General features: G+C 45.8%; 1 protein-coding gene and 2 pseudogenes across 1 annotated transcript; 1 reads left to right on the top strand and 2 right to left on the bottom strand.

The window, feature by feature from the left end:
* Positions 1-1,373: 1,373 nt before the first annotated feature.
* LOC101663648 (histone H2B type 1-A) lies at positions 1,374-1,754 on the bottom strand. Its single transcript, XM_004712481.1, has one exon. It carries the CDS (start codon positions 1,752-1,754, stop codon positions 1,374-1,376), a length of 381 nt encoding a protein of 126 aa, XP_004712538.1.
* A 3,071-nt stretch (positions 1,755-4,825) lies between these two features.
* LOC101654533 lies at positions 4,826-10,098 on the top strand (annotated as a pseudogene).
* Positions 10,099-14,903: 4,805 nt separating this feature from the next.
* LOC101663340 lies at positions 14,904-15,844 on the bottom strand (annotated as a pseudogene).
* Positions 15,845-17,334: the final 1,490 nt, after the last annotated feature.

The following is a 17,334-nucleotide window of genomic DNA, read 5'->3' on the forward strand; positions in this document are numbered from 1 at the left end:
CCCACAGCTTGGGAAAAATATTTAGTAATAATACATCAGATAAAGAGCTAATCTATAAAATCAATAGAAAACTACATGTTAACAAGAAAAATATAGATATAAACTTAAAAATGGACCAACAACCATATGAATACATGTTCACATTCATGAGCAATAAGAGAAAGACAAACTAAAACGACTATGAGATACCACCTCACACTGACACTTTCAGCAAAATTAAAGAAAACAATAAATGCTGGAGAGGATGTGGTTTGGAATGCTCACACATTGCAGGCGGGCCTGTAGAATTGTACAGCCAGCATGGAAAATCAGTATGGCTCTTCCTTAAACAAATGCAAACCTTATGATTCTGCAATCTTTATCCTGGGTATGTACCCTAAAGAAATAAAGCACACAACAGGAACAGACATATGCACACCTATGTTTACTGCAGCAATTTCCATAATAGGAAAAACATGGAAATAATTTTTAAAACCTCCAGTGATAACAAATGGATAAACTGGTGCATTCATACAATGTACTATTATGCATCAATTAAAAATACCTCTTAAACACTAAGACATGAACAAAATGCGAGCAGTATGTTTAGCAACGTTAGTCAATCTTATAAAGGCAAATATTTAATCATAACATTATTATAAGAAAAAACACCAAAAAGGGGTTTCTACATCAAAAAGACTTCGAAGACTATGAGGAGGCCAGGGATGGGGGTGGGGACCGGGAGAGGGGCATGATAGGATATTATCGAGGGAGGGTGGGAGGGATGGTGGGCATATGCAAGGATAACCACATTTAAGTGGTTTAACAGGATAGAACATGCGTCCTCAAAAGCCAAAACAAAAAGCCGCGTGAAGGTTCAGAGGCGTAAGATCCTTTAGATTCCTGACCCATCGGACCTAAATATTGGCCCGAGTGGCTAGCTACAAAAGCAAAATTGGAAGAAGGCATGGAAGGTTTTAGTCACATCCAAGTTCCTTCCAGACATACGGGGGTAAAAACTAAAGCTTAGGGACTATCCAGTCTCGTTGCTCTACAACACTCTACATTCCCAGGAAGACAGACTGAAGCCTTTCTACTCAGATATTTATTCCAGACAAAATCCATGATTTTCTGGATGCTGAGAAAATGTTGCAAATGCAGTGCCATTAAGGCTCCTTAAGGTGGTCATGAATTTGAGTGAACATTTTCTCTTTGCAACCGGATTTAACAGGTTGGAATAAAACCTTACGCACGTATAGCTTGAGAATCAACATTTGCAAAAGTCCTCGGCCTTCTTTTAAAAGCCTAAAGCTGAAGGGAAAACACAAGGAGCGCGCAGTCTTTTAGACAATGTCAGTGGCTCTGAAAAGAGCCTTTGCGTTCTCGGTGTACAATTACTTGGCGCTGGTATACTTGGTGACGGCCTTGGTGCCCTCGGACATGGCGTGCTTGGCCAGCTCCCCGGGCAGCAGCAGGCACACGGCCGTCTGGATCTCCCGGGACGTGATGGTTGGTTGGTTGTTGTAACGCGCCAGGCGGGACGCTTCACCGGCCATGCGTTCGAAAATATCGGTCACAAAGGAATTCATGATACACATGGCCTTGGAAGAGATTCCCGTCTCCGGGTGGACCTGCTTCAGCACCTTGTAGATATAAACGGAGTAACTCTCTTTGCGGGATCTCTTGCGTTTCTTCCCCTCCTTCGGAGCTTTCGTCGGCGCTTTCTTGAAGCCCTTCTTGGAAACGGTAGCTCCCTTGGAAGTTAACTCCGGCATGATCGGTGTTCAGCTCTCTTCCGCAGAAACTGTGCGACAGGCACCCGCAAGACCTGCATTTATAGGCTTCAGCTTAGATGACGTTTAGAGGATCCAGCAGCTGATTGGATAATTTGGAGGTCTGTATGTAAATGTAGTGATTCCCATAATACTCTCTGATTGGCTAGAAGGCTAACAGCCAATCAGATCAGAGAGCAACCTACCATTCGATGTAAACAGACTACAACAGAGCTAAAATGGAAACCGGATAGCTTTATAGCACGCTACCATTAATCATGCCTGCACGTGAGAAATAGGGCATCAAAATAGGCATTCAGGCTAAGCCTCAGCCTTAGCATGTCGGCCTGCAGTTTCTTGTGGAGTGAATCCATCCTTTACTATGGAAAAGCAACTATGTCAAGCGGGTCAGGGCCGGTGTTCCTGTGTCTCTGGCGGTGATGTGGGAGTATCTGAGAGCTGAGCTCCCGAAGATGGGGGATAGCGTGGCCCTTAACAAGAAGATGCGCCAGATGCCCAACACCCAGGACTCATTGCTGTCCAAGAAAACTTCGAGCCATCACCACAAAATCTAGAGCAAGTAATAACTTTTTATTAAGTGGTCAAGCCGTGTCTCGCCTGGCACAACTGGAGAAGTGGGAGAAATACCCTAAAGCGAAAAGCTTTTGTAAAAGCCACCCACAATTTCGAGAGAAAAAATGCGTGTGGGCGATAAACATCAGTAGCTGTTTGAGTCACAAGCATTAGACTCCCAATGAAAATAACTGACCATATCGCTTCTCGGCCTTTTGGCTAAGATCAAGTGAAAATAACTGACCAAAACTCCTGATTAGAAAGTTATGTTGATTTGGGAGACAATTTTGAGTTCTTAGAATTGGTTCCCCCAAACCGTTCGATTAAGACTAAATATTGACAAAAACCCATCAGCAGGGTGGCCTTGAATTGGCACCTAAATTAGATACAACAGCGAGGGAATTGGGCTCCTGGTGTGAACAATGTCATTCTAAAGACATTCTTGGAGTCTGTAGGGAATGGAGCAAACTGCAGTTACTCCAGCTTTAAGATCACTTCCTAGTTCTTGAAACAATCGTCGGAATGTGGGGAATCCTACTTTAGCTCTTGCATTTGAAAGAGAAAGATGGTGCCTAAAGGAGTGGATTGGAACCCACAGAAAGAGGTATGTCGAATAGTGCTGTTTGGACCCCACCTCTGGGCAGCAGCCCAATGGTACATCAGCCGATCAGCAAGGCTGCATGATTTCTCAGAAGGTCCTTCTGGAAAGCATGTTCCTTTCAAACCTGGGAGGATTGCTCAAGGTCGGGAAACCTTTAGTGTTAAGTGCTGGCAATTCAGTTCCTTCTCGTGACTCTACATAGAAAAGGATCAAGGGTCCATTTGTGTTGTGGCTGCCTTACTAGACGCCGCCCAGTCAGTTCTGACCCACTGTGGCCGTAGTGATTACAACAGAATTAACCCTGCTCAGACCTGTACCATGCCTGTGATCATTGTTAAGGTAAAGTCCACTGGGGCAGCCCCCTCCATCAACCCGTCTCTTCGGGCGTCCTATCTTTTTGCATGATCCTCTATTTTGTCCAGCCTGATGTCCTTCACCAGGAAATGGCCTCTCCTGATAACATGTCCAAAGTACATCTTTAGATGTGACATGTTTATAAGTCAAAAGATAGAAACAGTTAATTTTTAAATTAAGGGTGCTTCCGTGTGAACGTTTGGCTCTTACAATATTATACAAAATATGTTCAGTAACAAAGAAATAGAATGTGTCTTAAAATGTAGAATCAGAGACCTAAACAAACAAAACTCCTTGATGCCATGTGTAAAAGTCTAGTGTCAGTGTGTTAGTCCGGTAGACTAGAGAAACAAATTCATAGACACTCCTGTGTATATAAGAAAAAGGTTTATCTACAAGAGCAGTTGAATATTGAGAAAACATCCTAGCCCAATCCAGATCAAGTCCATAAGTCCAATATTAGCCCATATGTCCAATACCAATCTATAAAGTCCTCTTCAGACTCATGAAACACATACAACGCCGAATGCAGGAAGATCACAGGCCAGTGGGTGGGAAGTCTTGTGGATCCAATGGTGTTGTAAGCATCTCCGCGCTGGCAGGTGTCTCCACGTGGCTTCTTCAGCTCAAAGGGTCTGGCTGCCATCAGCCTGTCTCCGTGTGTCTTGTCAGCTGCAATGTCTCCCAGGGAGTGAGTGAGTGTGCCCCCTCCAGCAAGCTATTTATCTCCTTAGTGCCTCCAAATGAGGTCTTCAAGCTATAACCTGATTAACACTACCTGATTAAACGCTACCCCTTCACTAGTAAGTCTCAAATTGACAGCAGGTTACGTAACTGCCACAATCAGGAATGTGACAAGAAGCGTTTCTAGCATCATAATTTCAGACACAATTCTATTCTTGGGGGCAATTTCTTTTTCTTTTTTAACTACTAAAAGAGAAGCAAGACTGTTTTCTGTTGATCTGTATGTACTCTACACGCCAGGAGAAATAAAATTAAATTACCCCTCCGTGAGGCTGGCAAATATAAAATTATTGTAAAATATTCAACAGACTGGGAAAAAACAAAACTTCATTAGTTATCTGAGGTTCGGGTGGAAAGCCATCCCTAGAGACTGTAGGTCAGCAGGTAGATGCAGGTAGGAAGAAAATTATATAGTTCTTTGAGAAGGTTAGTAACAAGAGAAAACAACATGATATTGAGTATGCACAATTAAATTTATTTTTAAAATCATCTGCTGAATTATTCTCTATAAATATGAAGTAAGGCCTCAGATGGGAGCAGGGAGGGACAAAAAAATGAACAAATTTGAAAACTATAGAAAGAGAATCACACAGACATATTGTACGAAGCTATATTAAAATGTCTAGAGCGTGAGACATGAAATTTTAGAATCAAGGAACAATACAGGTATGAATCAATGATTGAATAAATAAATAAGGACTATGAAACAAATATCCTTATTCCAAAATTTTTATATAGATAGACGTTCATGCCCCAAGGAAATGGAGCTTAACTCCTCAGATTGGCTTCCAAAACATAGAATATGGAAAAGCAGGGGAACGGGTAAGAATGGGAAGTAGCTTTGCAGTGAAGAAACCAGGAAAGCCAGATGACCAAGGTTAACGTCGGCAACAACCCATGTTGATTGCATGTTATGATATGTCAAGAAGAGCATTTCGTCCTGTGGCCTTCCTTTCTAATATCCATAACCCTAGTACAAGCATCCACCACAAGGCCTGCAGTTCAAATCCACCAGCAGCTCTGTGGGGGGAAGATAAGGCTTTCTCCCAAAGGGGCAGGTTGATCGTGGTCTATGAGTCAGAATGGAGCTGCTGAGAGTGAGTTGTGTGTGAGTGATCAATATCAATTTTCTACCTGGTGGGGTAAAAGGGTCCTGGTTGGGAATAGAATCAGGTTAGGACCAGAGTGTGTGAGTGAGAGGAACCCCTCTAAAGGGCAGAATTGCTTGTTATTCGTTGTTTTAAATATGCCGTTTTACACTGTCTTTTTTTTTTCCTGAAAAATCTACAACACTTCCTTAAACCTAAAACTCACACACAGCCTGGGATAATGTAAGGATGTGCTACAAACTAAAGGATCGTAAAGGAAAGTGGAAGCTGCTGGAGCATCTATCTCTTGGTACCTCCACTTCACAGAGGCCCTGTCAGTGTGAAGTGTGCTCCGTGGCCCTGGTGGCCCCAGGAAAAGGGAGGGAGCCTCGTGATGCTGAGCGGCACATGAGTTATTAGAGGCCACTCTTGGAAGGGAAAGAAATGGGGGCAGAATGTGATGTTTGGGCTCTCTGCGAGGCATTTTCTCCAGATTCTCTGTGCCCCTATCTGCCTGGCCATGAAAGCTCACAAAGCTTTGCAGAGCCGCCAAACCAAAAGGAATTCTGTTTTGAAAAGATGTGTGAATCAGATAGCACTTTGACGCTTTTACATTTCGCTTCAACTCAACTTTGCCCTTCTGAGTTGTAGTTCCCCCTGGAATGTTCTTCCTGTCCTCTTAACATTTATTTCTATAGACCATGTGTAAACATCACCTCCCTTGTGACGCTTTTCTTGACATTTGCTCCACCTTAAAACCATTTATAGATTACAGTCTAACATTAAAAGAAAGAAAAACAGTGCTTACAATGGACTGATAAGCAGCATCATGATAAATGGGGAGCAGGGGGTGGGGTGGATTACAGCTGTCAAGGATTTCATGTTCTTGGTATCCACAATCAATTTTTCATCCACTCTATTCAGGACCTCCTGGTGTGGTCCCTCTGAGAGAAGTGGCTGGTGGTAGCTGGGCATCCCTAGTTTTTCTGGTCTCAGCGTTCTTGAATCTGATGTGCATGTTGTCCTTTAATCCATTAGACTACTTGTTTCCAGATAATCATCTTTCAATGTTCATTATTCTTCTTTTCTCCAGAGAGGGAAAGACCGATATTTGCACCTTTGAGAGTTCCTTGTGAAGTTTTAAGATCCCAGTAGCTCTACTGACCAACGTAGAACCATATTCTGTCAGTTGACCTTGGTGTCTCCCAAGGCTATGGTCCTAATCCTCCAGGTTCAGCAACTCATTGCCTCACGGTGTTTGGTTATGTCTAAGAAGTGCTCATTAGCCAGTCAGGGTGCGATGTAACAATGATGAGAAATACAACTTTCCTCTAGTTCCTAAATGTTTCCTCCCCGCTCCCACTACCATGACTCGAATTCGACCTTGCAAGTCTGGCTAGACCAGAGGAGGTACACTGGTACAGATAGGAACTGAAAATGCAGGGAATCCAGGACGGATGATCCCTATAGGACCAGTGGTGTGAGTGGCAAAACAGGGAGGGTAAAGGGAGAATGGGTAGGAAAGAGGGAACCGATTACATAGAACTGTGTGTGCCCTTCTCCCTGGGGTACAGACAACCGAAAAGTGGATGAAGGGAGACGTCGGACAGGGCAAGATATAACAAAATACCCATTTATAAACTATCAAGGGCTGATGAGGGAGGGGGGAGCGGGGGAGGGAGGGGGAAAAAGAGGACCTAATGTCGGGGATTTAAGTGGAGAGAAAATGTTTTGAGAAACGATGTACAAATGCGCTTTACACAATTGATGTGTGTATGGATTGGGATAACAGTTGTATGAGCCCCTAATAAAATGTCAAAAATAAATAAATAAATATAATAAAAGAAAGAAAAAAAGAAGTGCTCATTACTTTGTCCCCCATATGTTCCACCACATTCCTAGATGTTTTACAGAAAAAGTAAATACCTATATAAAAATATGCTTCATCCAACGTATGTGTATCCACTGATAGAATCCCACTTCTCCCACAGCTGTTCAGCCTGTGTGTCTGTCCAAGTGTCTACTCATAGATCGTTGCAGGATTGTGTGTAGAAAGCACGTGCCTCCACGTCTCCCAGTGTCTCCCAATGCTTCCATCATGTTTCCCTGACTTTTCCCCTCATGCATTTGTCTTCCTCTTCATCCAAGGTAAATTTTTGCCACCCCTTTATTTGGCCCAACACCCCTTTACTTGGCCTGACACCCCTTTTCAGAATAAAACAAAACAACCATTATTTAGCGTCCCCCTGACAGTTAAAAACTTTTTGTATTCTAGGCCATAATCCAGGAAAAAGTGTAGGTGTCTGGTTTTGGAGCCCCCTGGATCGCCCTGCCCCTGCAGGGGCAGCATCACCCACTTTGGGAAACACTGCTGTAGCCTGAGACTTTACCTCCCACCCCTCATTCACTGCCAGCAAATTGATTCCAACTCCCAGTGATCCTACAGGACAGAGTAAAACCGCCCTTGTGGGTTAGCAAAACAGCAGATCTTAACGGGAGTAGAAAGTCTTATCATTCCCCCTTGGAGCAGCTTGTGGTTTCAAACTGCTGGCTTTGCAGTTAGCTGCCCCAAATGTAACCCGTTCCATGACCAAAGCGCCTTCCTCCATCCCTGGAGCCCCTCGAAGAATGTTTGTGTTAGGGTGAAAAACCTTTTCCTGACTTTTTTGTTACAGCAATGGTCTCATAAAATATTTGTCCTGTGATTGGCTAATTTCACTCGGCATACTATTCTCTAGTTCATCCGTGTTGAGAGATATTTTGCAGATTCATCTTTATTCTCCAACCGTGCACAGTGTGCTATTGGGTTTATGGACCAAAGCTGATTTATTCTGTCCTTTGCTGATGGGCATCTACGTTGTTTACGTCTTTGGGCCATGCTGGGATGCATATCGGTGGGAATACATCTAGCTGTGTGACAGCTCTACATCTCTGGGCTATAAACTAGTAGAGGGATTTCTGGATCGTATGGTCTTTCTATTCTAAACACCCTGTCACTTTCCACTGTGGGTGGACCTTGGATAGCCCCACCAGCAATGTACGAGTGTTCCGGTCTCTCCAAAAGACAGCATTTATTGTTTTCTGTTTTCAACTTTGCTATTGTGTTAGGCTGGGTTCTCCAAGGTACAAAACCAGTGACATGTAATATATGTATACAAAGAGATCAGTTTAGATGCAGAAAAGTGGCTCCCCCGGTTGTATGAGGGGGTCAGTGCAGTTCAAGTTTGCGGGTTAGATGGTGAACTTGAGGCTTCTCCTGACTCATGTGACCAATGAGTATGCAACATTTTTAAAACTCTTGCTGCATATTAATACATCTTTCTTCCATCTGGCTGCATCAGAAAGGCCATCAGTGAAGCAACCCAATGCCCATCAGTGGGAGAACGGATAAGTAAACTTTGGTGCATACACACAGACACGATGTTTGATGGAGTTGAATGACGGCGATGACTCTGTGAAACACGACACAGACGAACCTGGAGGGCCTTGTGCTAAATGAAGTGAGCCAATCACCAAAGGACAAAGAGCGTCTGAAACCGCTGTTTTTTTTTAATATAATTTTTTTCACACTGGAAGACATGGACTTTGATGGTCACCAGAGTGGGGGAAGCCATAGTCTAGAGAGGAAACAAGTGTTACGTTGGGTGAAGAGGAAGACACTCCCCAACAAGAGGGAGTGAAGTAAAACATAATGGAAGTGGCCGTGACATTGGGAGGACTGATGAGTGGTTGAGCGCAGACATTTTGATCTGCTAAGTGCGCCGTCGCCTAAGTCAGGATAAAGAGTTTTTAAAAAGCCATCAGGAAAGCACGATGATATATGTTTCATTTTGCCATCACAGTTTTAGGTGTTCCTTAAATAAATATGTGCTTAGGTACTAGGGACAAGTGCTATCACATTATTTTAATTCGAATCTCCTTTAATTGCAAGAGACGGAAATTGTGTGTGTGTGTGTGTGTGTGTGTGTGTGTGTGATATAGCTAGAAAAAAAGGCTAGAAAGGGTTATTAAACAAAATATCATAAAGTAAAGCTCAACATATCCTCCATCAAAGTCTGTACCCTTCTGAAGGCAGTGTTTCCACGTCTCAACCCCTCCCCTGAAAAGTCCTGTGCTGTTTGATTTACACCACATCAACAGGGCAGTTGTTCCATCCTCGTGGGACTCAAATCATGTACCTTTTAAATGTTCTTTCGGTTTGGGGAACAAAGAAATCTGAAGGGGCAGGACTGTAGAGTAGATTGGGAACAGTTTCCCAGTGAAATGCTCGTAGAACTGCTGGGTTAGACCAGGTTGACTAGAGAAACAAATTCAGAGACACTCAGATGTGTTTAAGAAAGAGCTTTATATCAAAGAGTAATTGTGTATCAAGCAAACATCTCAGCCCGCCCCACGGGGTGGTTCTGAAGAAGAGGGGAGGAGGTCTTGCCCTTGCAGGAGCTACCGAACCAGGCAGCTCTCGCCACCCCCAGCTCTGCCCCCGAGGCTCCCCACCTACTGTCGGCCTGAAGTGCCTGCCCGTTGGGCCTGCTGACCCTCACCACCGTGCTGACCAACAGCGTGCTCCCTGCTGTGCAGAGCTTCTCCTGCCTGCCCTATGGGCGCCTGGCCTACCACCTGGCTGTGGTGCTGGGCAGCACGGCCCACCCCCTTGCCTGCTTCCTGGCCATGAGCATGCTGTGCAGATGTGCTCTTTGGGGCCTACCTGATGGTGCTGGCAGTCCTCAGCCCCTGCCCGCCCCTGGTGGGCACCTCTGCAGGGGTGGCCCTTGTGGTGGGATCCTGGGTGCTGTGTCTTGGCATGTTCTCCTATGTGAAGGTGGCAGCAAGCTCCTGGCAGCACGGTGGGGGACAGTAGGCACTGCTGGCAGCTAGTGTGGTTATCCAGGTGGACTCCCTGCTTGGGGCCTTGGCCATGTTCCTTCCCATGAGCATCTACCACGTGTTCCACAATGGTGAGACCTGTGGAGACCCGTGTGGCTCCTGAGCTGGGCAGCGAGGTCACCCGCACAGGCTGTTGTTACCTCTGCCTAGAGTGCTCTGTGCCCCTGGCTGCCCACATACTGGCACACTCTGGATACCTAGTCACTCCTCAGGGGACCCTGGCACTCAGGCGGGGATCAGGGCAGGCCCCACCTACAGACTGGTCCCCCTGTCAACCTGGGCACTTCCGGTAGGATTTGTACAATAAAGCCTTTTACTCTTGGTAAAAAAAGAAAACATCTCAGCCCAGTGCAGATCAAGTCCAGAAGTCTGGCATTAGCCCATAAGTTCGATACTAGTCCATAAATCTCTTCTTCAGACTCATGCTGCCACATGCAAATGAAACAGAATGCAAGAAAAACACAGGCTGGTTGGTGAAAAGTCTTGTGGATCCAATGGGTTGAAAGCTTCATATGGCAGGTGCAGGTCGCCGGGTGACTCAGTGTCTTGTTAATAAGCAGGTGAAACAACCAGAGAGCGTGGTCAGCTTCCAGAGAGTCATTTATATCGGTTGCTCTCCAATCGAGCTATGAACTGATTGACAGGCTAAACTCCACCCACATGTTTCTACGGGAGCCATGTTGGCACAGAAAACCTAACTATCACAACTGAAGAATAGGAGGGGATATTGCCCTGAGGAATAAGAGGGTATATTGTCATAATGGGAACAACAAAAAACCCGGGGTGCAACTTTCCTGTTTTCTCATGAATGCAGTTTTCCTAAGAATTTTTCATAAGGCTCTGTGGTTATTCCTATATCCTTTGAGAAAATCTATCGTGTGTACCCCATGGGAATAAAGACATAAAACAGTAACCATCACCTCCTGCAGTGACCTTCTGCCTTGAACTGGTCCTGAAGATCCCTGTGGAAGCCATCGTTTGGAGGGGAACTTTTTGTTTGGAAACAGACCCGGACAGCTTGTCTGTAGCCATCCCCAATCGCAGAGGCTGGCTGACGCATGCTCAGTCTGAAATCAGCCTGTGTAAGGAAGAAAAGGAACCATGGTTGCATTGTTCTTTCTCTACCATTCTCTACCCTCGCCAATGTGTGAAATATCTTTCTGTGCTCGTGATAAGTGATTACATTGGCATTACTTGTTTCCTCACATTGTAAGCCTTACGTGATGGCAGACTCTTAATAGAAGAGTTGCAAAGTCTAATAAAATAAGTTTATAATGCAATCAGTGAGAGCCCACTGGATTTTTTTTTAGATTAGTGACATTTAATTCTCTTTCAATTATGTGATTCTGCATTTGTCTATTTTTAAAAAATTATTTTATTGAGGGCTCGTACAATTCTTATCACAGTCCATCCATCCATCCATTGAGTCAAGCACATATGTACATTTGTTGCCCTCATCAATCTCAAAACAGTTGCCCTCTACTTTAGCCCTTAATATCATTTGCTCATTTTCCCCCTCCCTTCCCCCTCCCCCTCCCTCATGAACACTTCATAATTCATAAATTATTATAGTTTTGTCATAAGTTACACTGTCCGATGTCTCCCTCTGCCCTCTTCTCTGCTGTCCATCCCCCAGGGAGGGGACTGTCTCTTGACAAAAAAAACAAACTTCTGATTCACTTGAACTGTGGAACTCCTGGAACAGCAGATGTAATCTTAGCTGACACCAGAGGGAGCCCAGACGTTGTTTCATGTACAGATGTATGCAATTTCCAAGCATCTCTGAAATGACAATGGGGGAAAATGTACAGTGATATTGCAACGTGTGCATTTAACAGCCCCAGGGAGAAAAATAGAAATCGGTGCTTAAAATGCACACTCAGATTTCAACCTTGCAGTGAACTATGCAAGATACACAATAGGGATCGCGATCACATGAAGAAGCATGTTAGAACACCCACTAGTGTCTGTACTTTTTCCAAAATTCCAGTTGCTACTTCTGCCCCCTGGCAGCTTGAGAATTCAGCAGACTGCCTTCAAAACCAATGTTGTGCTGCTTCTGGGCTGAGTGTTCCTGAACATATGACCTGCCTTCTCTCTGCCTGAGTTCATAGCTGTACATGACACTGCTTCACGGGATTATTGTGATAATTAAATGCATTTTGGATCCATAAAGCACTTGGCACATCGCACCCACTCAGGCATGCTAGCTTCTTTTTTCTTTATCTAGAATTGAGGTTCTCAACCAAAGGAGATTGACCCTCCGTGGTGACATTTGCCAACGTCTGGAAATATTTGGGTTGGCATACCTGTGTGGTTCTACAGACACTTGTTGGGTGCCGGCCAGGGTTGCTACTAGACATCTTACAATCCCAGGACAGCATCCCAAAATATGAAGCAAGCCAAAGCTGAGAACCCCTGAGCTAAAGAACACCAGTGACATCATGGCACCCCTTTGCTTAGACTGTATTCTATGTGCCATTGTATTGGAGGTTCTAGACTAATGAAATAGAAAAGCCTTGCTATTTGGGGGATTAGTCTAGGACATATTGCACTGGACAAATATCTAGCAAAAGAACTTTAAAGAAGTTTAAGATCTTTAAAGAGTGCTAAAGAGCAAGCTGTCACTTTGATGACTAAGGTGCTCATAACCCAAGCCATGGCATTTTCTATTTAATTTCCTCCGGTGCACGGGAACCCTGAACAATGAATAAGAAAACATCCAGAAGAATCGATGCTTTTGAATTGCGGTATTGATTAAAAAAAGATCGAGTGTACGATGGATTGTCAGAAAAACAGCAGCCAGGCCAAAACAAACCAAAACAGGATTGGATAAGGTGGAGTCAGAATGCTGTCTGGATGCAAGAAGGATGAGACTTTCTATCCTACTTTGTGGCATTGTGGTTACACATTGGGCTCCTAACCGCAGGGTCAGCAGTTTGAAGCAGGCGGCTGCTCCATGAGGGGAAAATGAGACTCTCTCCGTCCAGAAGAGTTACAGGCTTGGGAACTCACAGGGGGCAGGTCCACACTATGCTCTGGGGTGCTATGGGACAGCATCAACGGGATGGCAGTGAGTTTTGATTTTATAATAAGGAGCCAGTCCTGCGAGGGAGATCATGCTTTGCTAGAGTAGAGGGTGTGAGAACGTGAGGAAGACCCTCAAAGAGGATTGAAGCAGTGACTGTCGTAATGGTCTCAAGCATAGACAATGTGGCGCATGGTTCAGAGCAGGCAGTGTTTCTGTTGTACGCGGATCACAATGAGTCCGAACGGAGTCTAAGGTGCCTATCAGAATAGATTCTAGGCTGCCTATCAGACTGACACTACCACATCTATCAGAACTGAGCCTGGGGCACCTATCAGACTGAGTCTAGAGCAGTGGTTCCAACCTTCCTAATGCCACAACCCATGAATACAGTTCCTCATGTTGTGGTGACCCCGCCTTTTATTTTATTATTTTCGTTGCTACTTCATCACTGTAATTTTGCTACAGTTATGAATCGGGCGACCCCTGTGAAAGGGTCGTTCGACCCCCCAAAAGGGTCGTGACCCACAGGTTGAGAACTGCTGGTCTAGGGTGCCTATCAGGACTGAGTCTAGGGTGCTGGTCAAAACTGAGTCTAGGACTCCTCTCAGAACTCAGTCTAGGATGCTTATGAGAACTGTGTGTAGGATACCTATCGGAAGTGGATCTAGGATACCTATCAGAAGTGGATCTAGGATGCCTATCAGAAGTTGATCTAGGGTGCCTGTCAGAACTGAGTCTAGAGCGCTTATGAGACTGAGTCTACGACACCTATCAGAATTGTAGGATTCTAGGATTTATATGAGAACGGCATCTCGGGCGCTGATCAACAAAGAGAATCTGAAAGGAGCCTGGGAGGCCGCGCGTGGTTCAGTACTGGGCCGTTCACTGAACGCTCAACACTCTGAACTCACCAGTCTTCACTGGAGGACAATGTGGCCATCAGCCTCCAGGAAGGTTACAATCTGGGAAGCCCTATTGGGAAGTTCTACTCTGTCCTATCAGGTCACTGCGAATTAGAATCAACTACTGATGATGTGTGCGGCCAAGGAAAGTGTGATTTATAACATTCTGCAGGTATGAGGATGTACAAGAGTGAGAAGAATGTAGAGAATACAGCCTTTTGCAAATTAGAAAGTGTAACTTCAGGGACCCTGTGGCAGAAATGGAGACCACCCTTGAGGCCTATATGCAACCTGCAAGCTAGGGGAGCCATCGAGGTCTGTCATCCCCTAATGGAACCTTGCTTAAGAAAGATGGCCCATTCATTGCCTCGCATCTCCTGTCTGGTCTTACATCTGACTCTCAGCGCGCTCCCTCCACTGGCATGTCCTGGACTTCTCGTTAACCATGGAAGAACCGCACCTAGGGCAGATGGAGTGTTGAGGGGGAGGCTTCCTAAGTTGCAAGTCCTAGCTCCGCCCCTTTCTCCCCTGGCGACCTGGGAACATCTCCTGACATCTCAAGCCTCGCTTTCCTCATCCGCAGCAGGGAGGAAAGAATCCTCCTTGAGACGGAGGCGATCGGACCTGCTCCGTTTCACACAGGCTATATTTTTACCCCCTTCTCCTTTGTTTGGGGTCAGGCCTGCACAGATGTTCTGGGCCCACGCTCAGCATTCAGCACAGGTGTCTATTGGGGGCTTTCAGGTGCCTTGGAACACCTAAGTGTGCCAGCTCTCTGTGAAGTACACTGGGCCTATTCGTTACGCAGCAGGCGTGGGAAAGTATTCACATGGAGTCCAAAGGGCCAGGCCGTGGCACCTATAACCAGGAACCCGCTTTCTTCCGTCTCTACGCCAGGTACCGCTGTCTTTAAGCCAGCGGGGAGCTTAGATGGAGACACAGTCCTCAGTTTATTTGTTTGTTTGTTTTTTCACCTCACTGTAACCTTTTTATTCGTCTTTTGGAAACAGGAATTTATTTGCCAGGAAGGATGATCCCATCATACTTCTGCTGGAACCAGCGCATGGCCTCCTCTTTGCCGATTCTGTGTTTGGCCCCAATGCAGCCTGTTCTGCGCTTCTTGTCGGCAATGCTGAAGCCTGGCCTCCCCAGCACCACGTAGACGTCCAGGCCGTAGATACCGATGCTGGGGTCATATTTGATCCCCAGGTCGATGTGTTCCTGGATCCCAAACCCAAAGTTTCCAGTATCGGAGAAGTTATTTTTCCGTAACTCGTACTCCCGCACCTTCAGACCTTTCTCCAAGATTTCCTCTGCCTTGGCCCCGCGGACTGTGCTATGGACGGCAATTGTTTCATTTCTCCTAATGCCAAAGGATCTGACGGTGTACAGTGAACCCTCGTTTATCGCGGTTCATCGGTTCTAGACCCTACCGTGATAAATGAAATTCCGCGAAGTAGGATTCCTTATTTGTAAATCAAATATTTTCGTAGTTAGAGCATAGAGGACATGAAAAAACACCCTTTCGTCACCATGACACTCGTATTACCCAATTTATTAAACGAAAAAGGGAAAATACAGTAAAACATTTTGGACGTTACAATGATCATTTCTTATTTATTATATTATTTATGGCATCAAGCGTGTACAGTATGAGCCAATCAGTGGCAGTCATGACAGAGCATGCGCGGTTACGCAAAACCCGCGATAGAGTGAAGCCGCGGAAGTCGAAGCGCGAAGTGGCAAGGGTTCACTGTATCTGGCTTTGGAGAAGACGGGGGTCTGGCCGGTGAGCTGCTCCAGCACCTTGGCCGCCCGGGTCAGCCGGTCGCCGCTCTCCGCCCGCAGACGTGGAGGCAGAGCTTGCGGATGCGCAGCTCCCGCATCGGGTTCTCCTGTTCGCCTTGATCCGCCATGATGGAGACCAGGAAGAGCCACAGTCCCCAGTTTAGAACAGACTCCTTATTGCTGGACTGTTACCTGCTGTGGAGTTGGCCCTCGAGTCCATGAATAATGGAAGGAAATACTGCCCAAGCCTGCACCGTCCCCATGAGGGGAACATGTCACCCGTCGAGTTTTCATTGGCTGATAGGTGGCAGGAGATTGCAAGGCGTCTTACTCGGAAAGGACCGCAGCCACACGGACGCCTCCAATGACACATAGGTGATGTTATGGACCGCATTGTGCCACCCAATTTAAGTGGTGTAAACCCTAACCCTATGCTGGTGGATATCGTCAATTTTTAAGAAGGAGCGCTTCTTTCTTTTCTTAGAGAAGCCTTGGGGGTGCCGGGGGTTACACGTGGAGCTGCTAACTACAGTCAGCAGTGCTAGCCCATCAGTCGTCCCATGGGAGAGAGACGAGGCTTTCTGCCTCCGAGAAGATTCGCATCCTGGAAACCCAAACGGGCAGTTCTCCTCGTTCCTCTAGGGTCCCTGTGGGTCTGGGTCCCCTAGGTGGCGAGGAGTTTGAGGTTTGTATTATTGTTATGTTGAGGCCATATCAGAGTGGGGTATGCTCTAACCGAGTTGATTTTCAGCTATAACATGCGCAGATCCGGCATAGGAACGTGCTAGCGCAGAGAGAGGGGCGATCCAGACCCCGTAGAGATTGTCACAGAACTCAGACACAGGAGCCATAAAGAGAAGACCTTCCCCCAGAGTCTACAGGACAGAAAGCCTTTCCCTAATGGAAGTGCCATGGAATCCTGACTTCTAGATCTGGTAGGGCAAGTAGGGTTAGGCGGCTAGCCACACGGTCAGGGGTTCAAATCCACTAAGTGCATCAGGGAAGAAAGAGGAAGCTGTTTAATCCCAGAAAGATGTCGTCTTAGAAATCTGCAGAGCTGTTTTATTGAGTCTTATGTGGTCACTGTAAGTCAGAACTCGCTCGACAGCCATGAGTCGAAGAGTTTTGTAAACAGAAAATACATTTCTAGTCATCAAAGCCTGGTTGCATTTCTATTAGGGCAGCACAGGCAGGGGCCTTACCCATGCTGAGTGGTACTCCATACTGAAAGCTGCAACCGGACTAACAGGAAATGTCATGATAAATGGAGAAAAGATTGAAGTGGCCAAGGATTTCATCTTGCTGGGATCCACAATGAAGGCTCGTGGAAGCAGCAGTCAAGAAATCAACCGACACATGTATTGGGTAAATCTACTGCGATCACTCATCCACTAGCATCGAGTTGATGCCCATAGTTACGAATGGGGCGGCTAACAGTAAGGTCAGTTGGAACCCACCAGCCGCTCCATGGGAGAAAGAGGAGGCTTTCTCCTCCTGCAGAGATTTACAGCCTCAGAAACCCAAAGAAGTACAGTGAACCCTCGTTTATCGCGGTTAATCGGTTCTAGACCCTACCGTGATAAATGAAATTCCGCGAAGTAGGATTCTTTATTTGTAA

Source organism: Echinops telfairi, unplaced genomic scaffold, assembly GCF_000313985.2.
Source record: "Echinops telfairi isolate 266 unplaced genomic scaffold, ASM31398v2 ScPeMD7_5868;HRSCAF=6743_0, whole genome shotgun sequence".
In the NCBI taxonomy this organism is placed as follows: domain Eukaryota; kingdom Metazoa; phylum Chordata; class Mammalia; order Afrosoricida; family Tenrecidae; genus Echinops; species Echinops telfairi.

Coding starts and splice junctions, on each gene's coding strand:
- LOC101663648 (XM_004712481.1), bottom strand. CDS start 1,754: ATGCCGGAGTTAACTTCCAAGGGAGCTACCGTTTCCAAGAAGGGCTTC.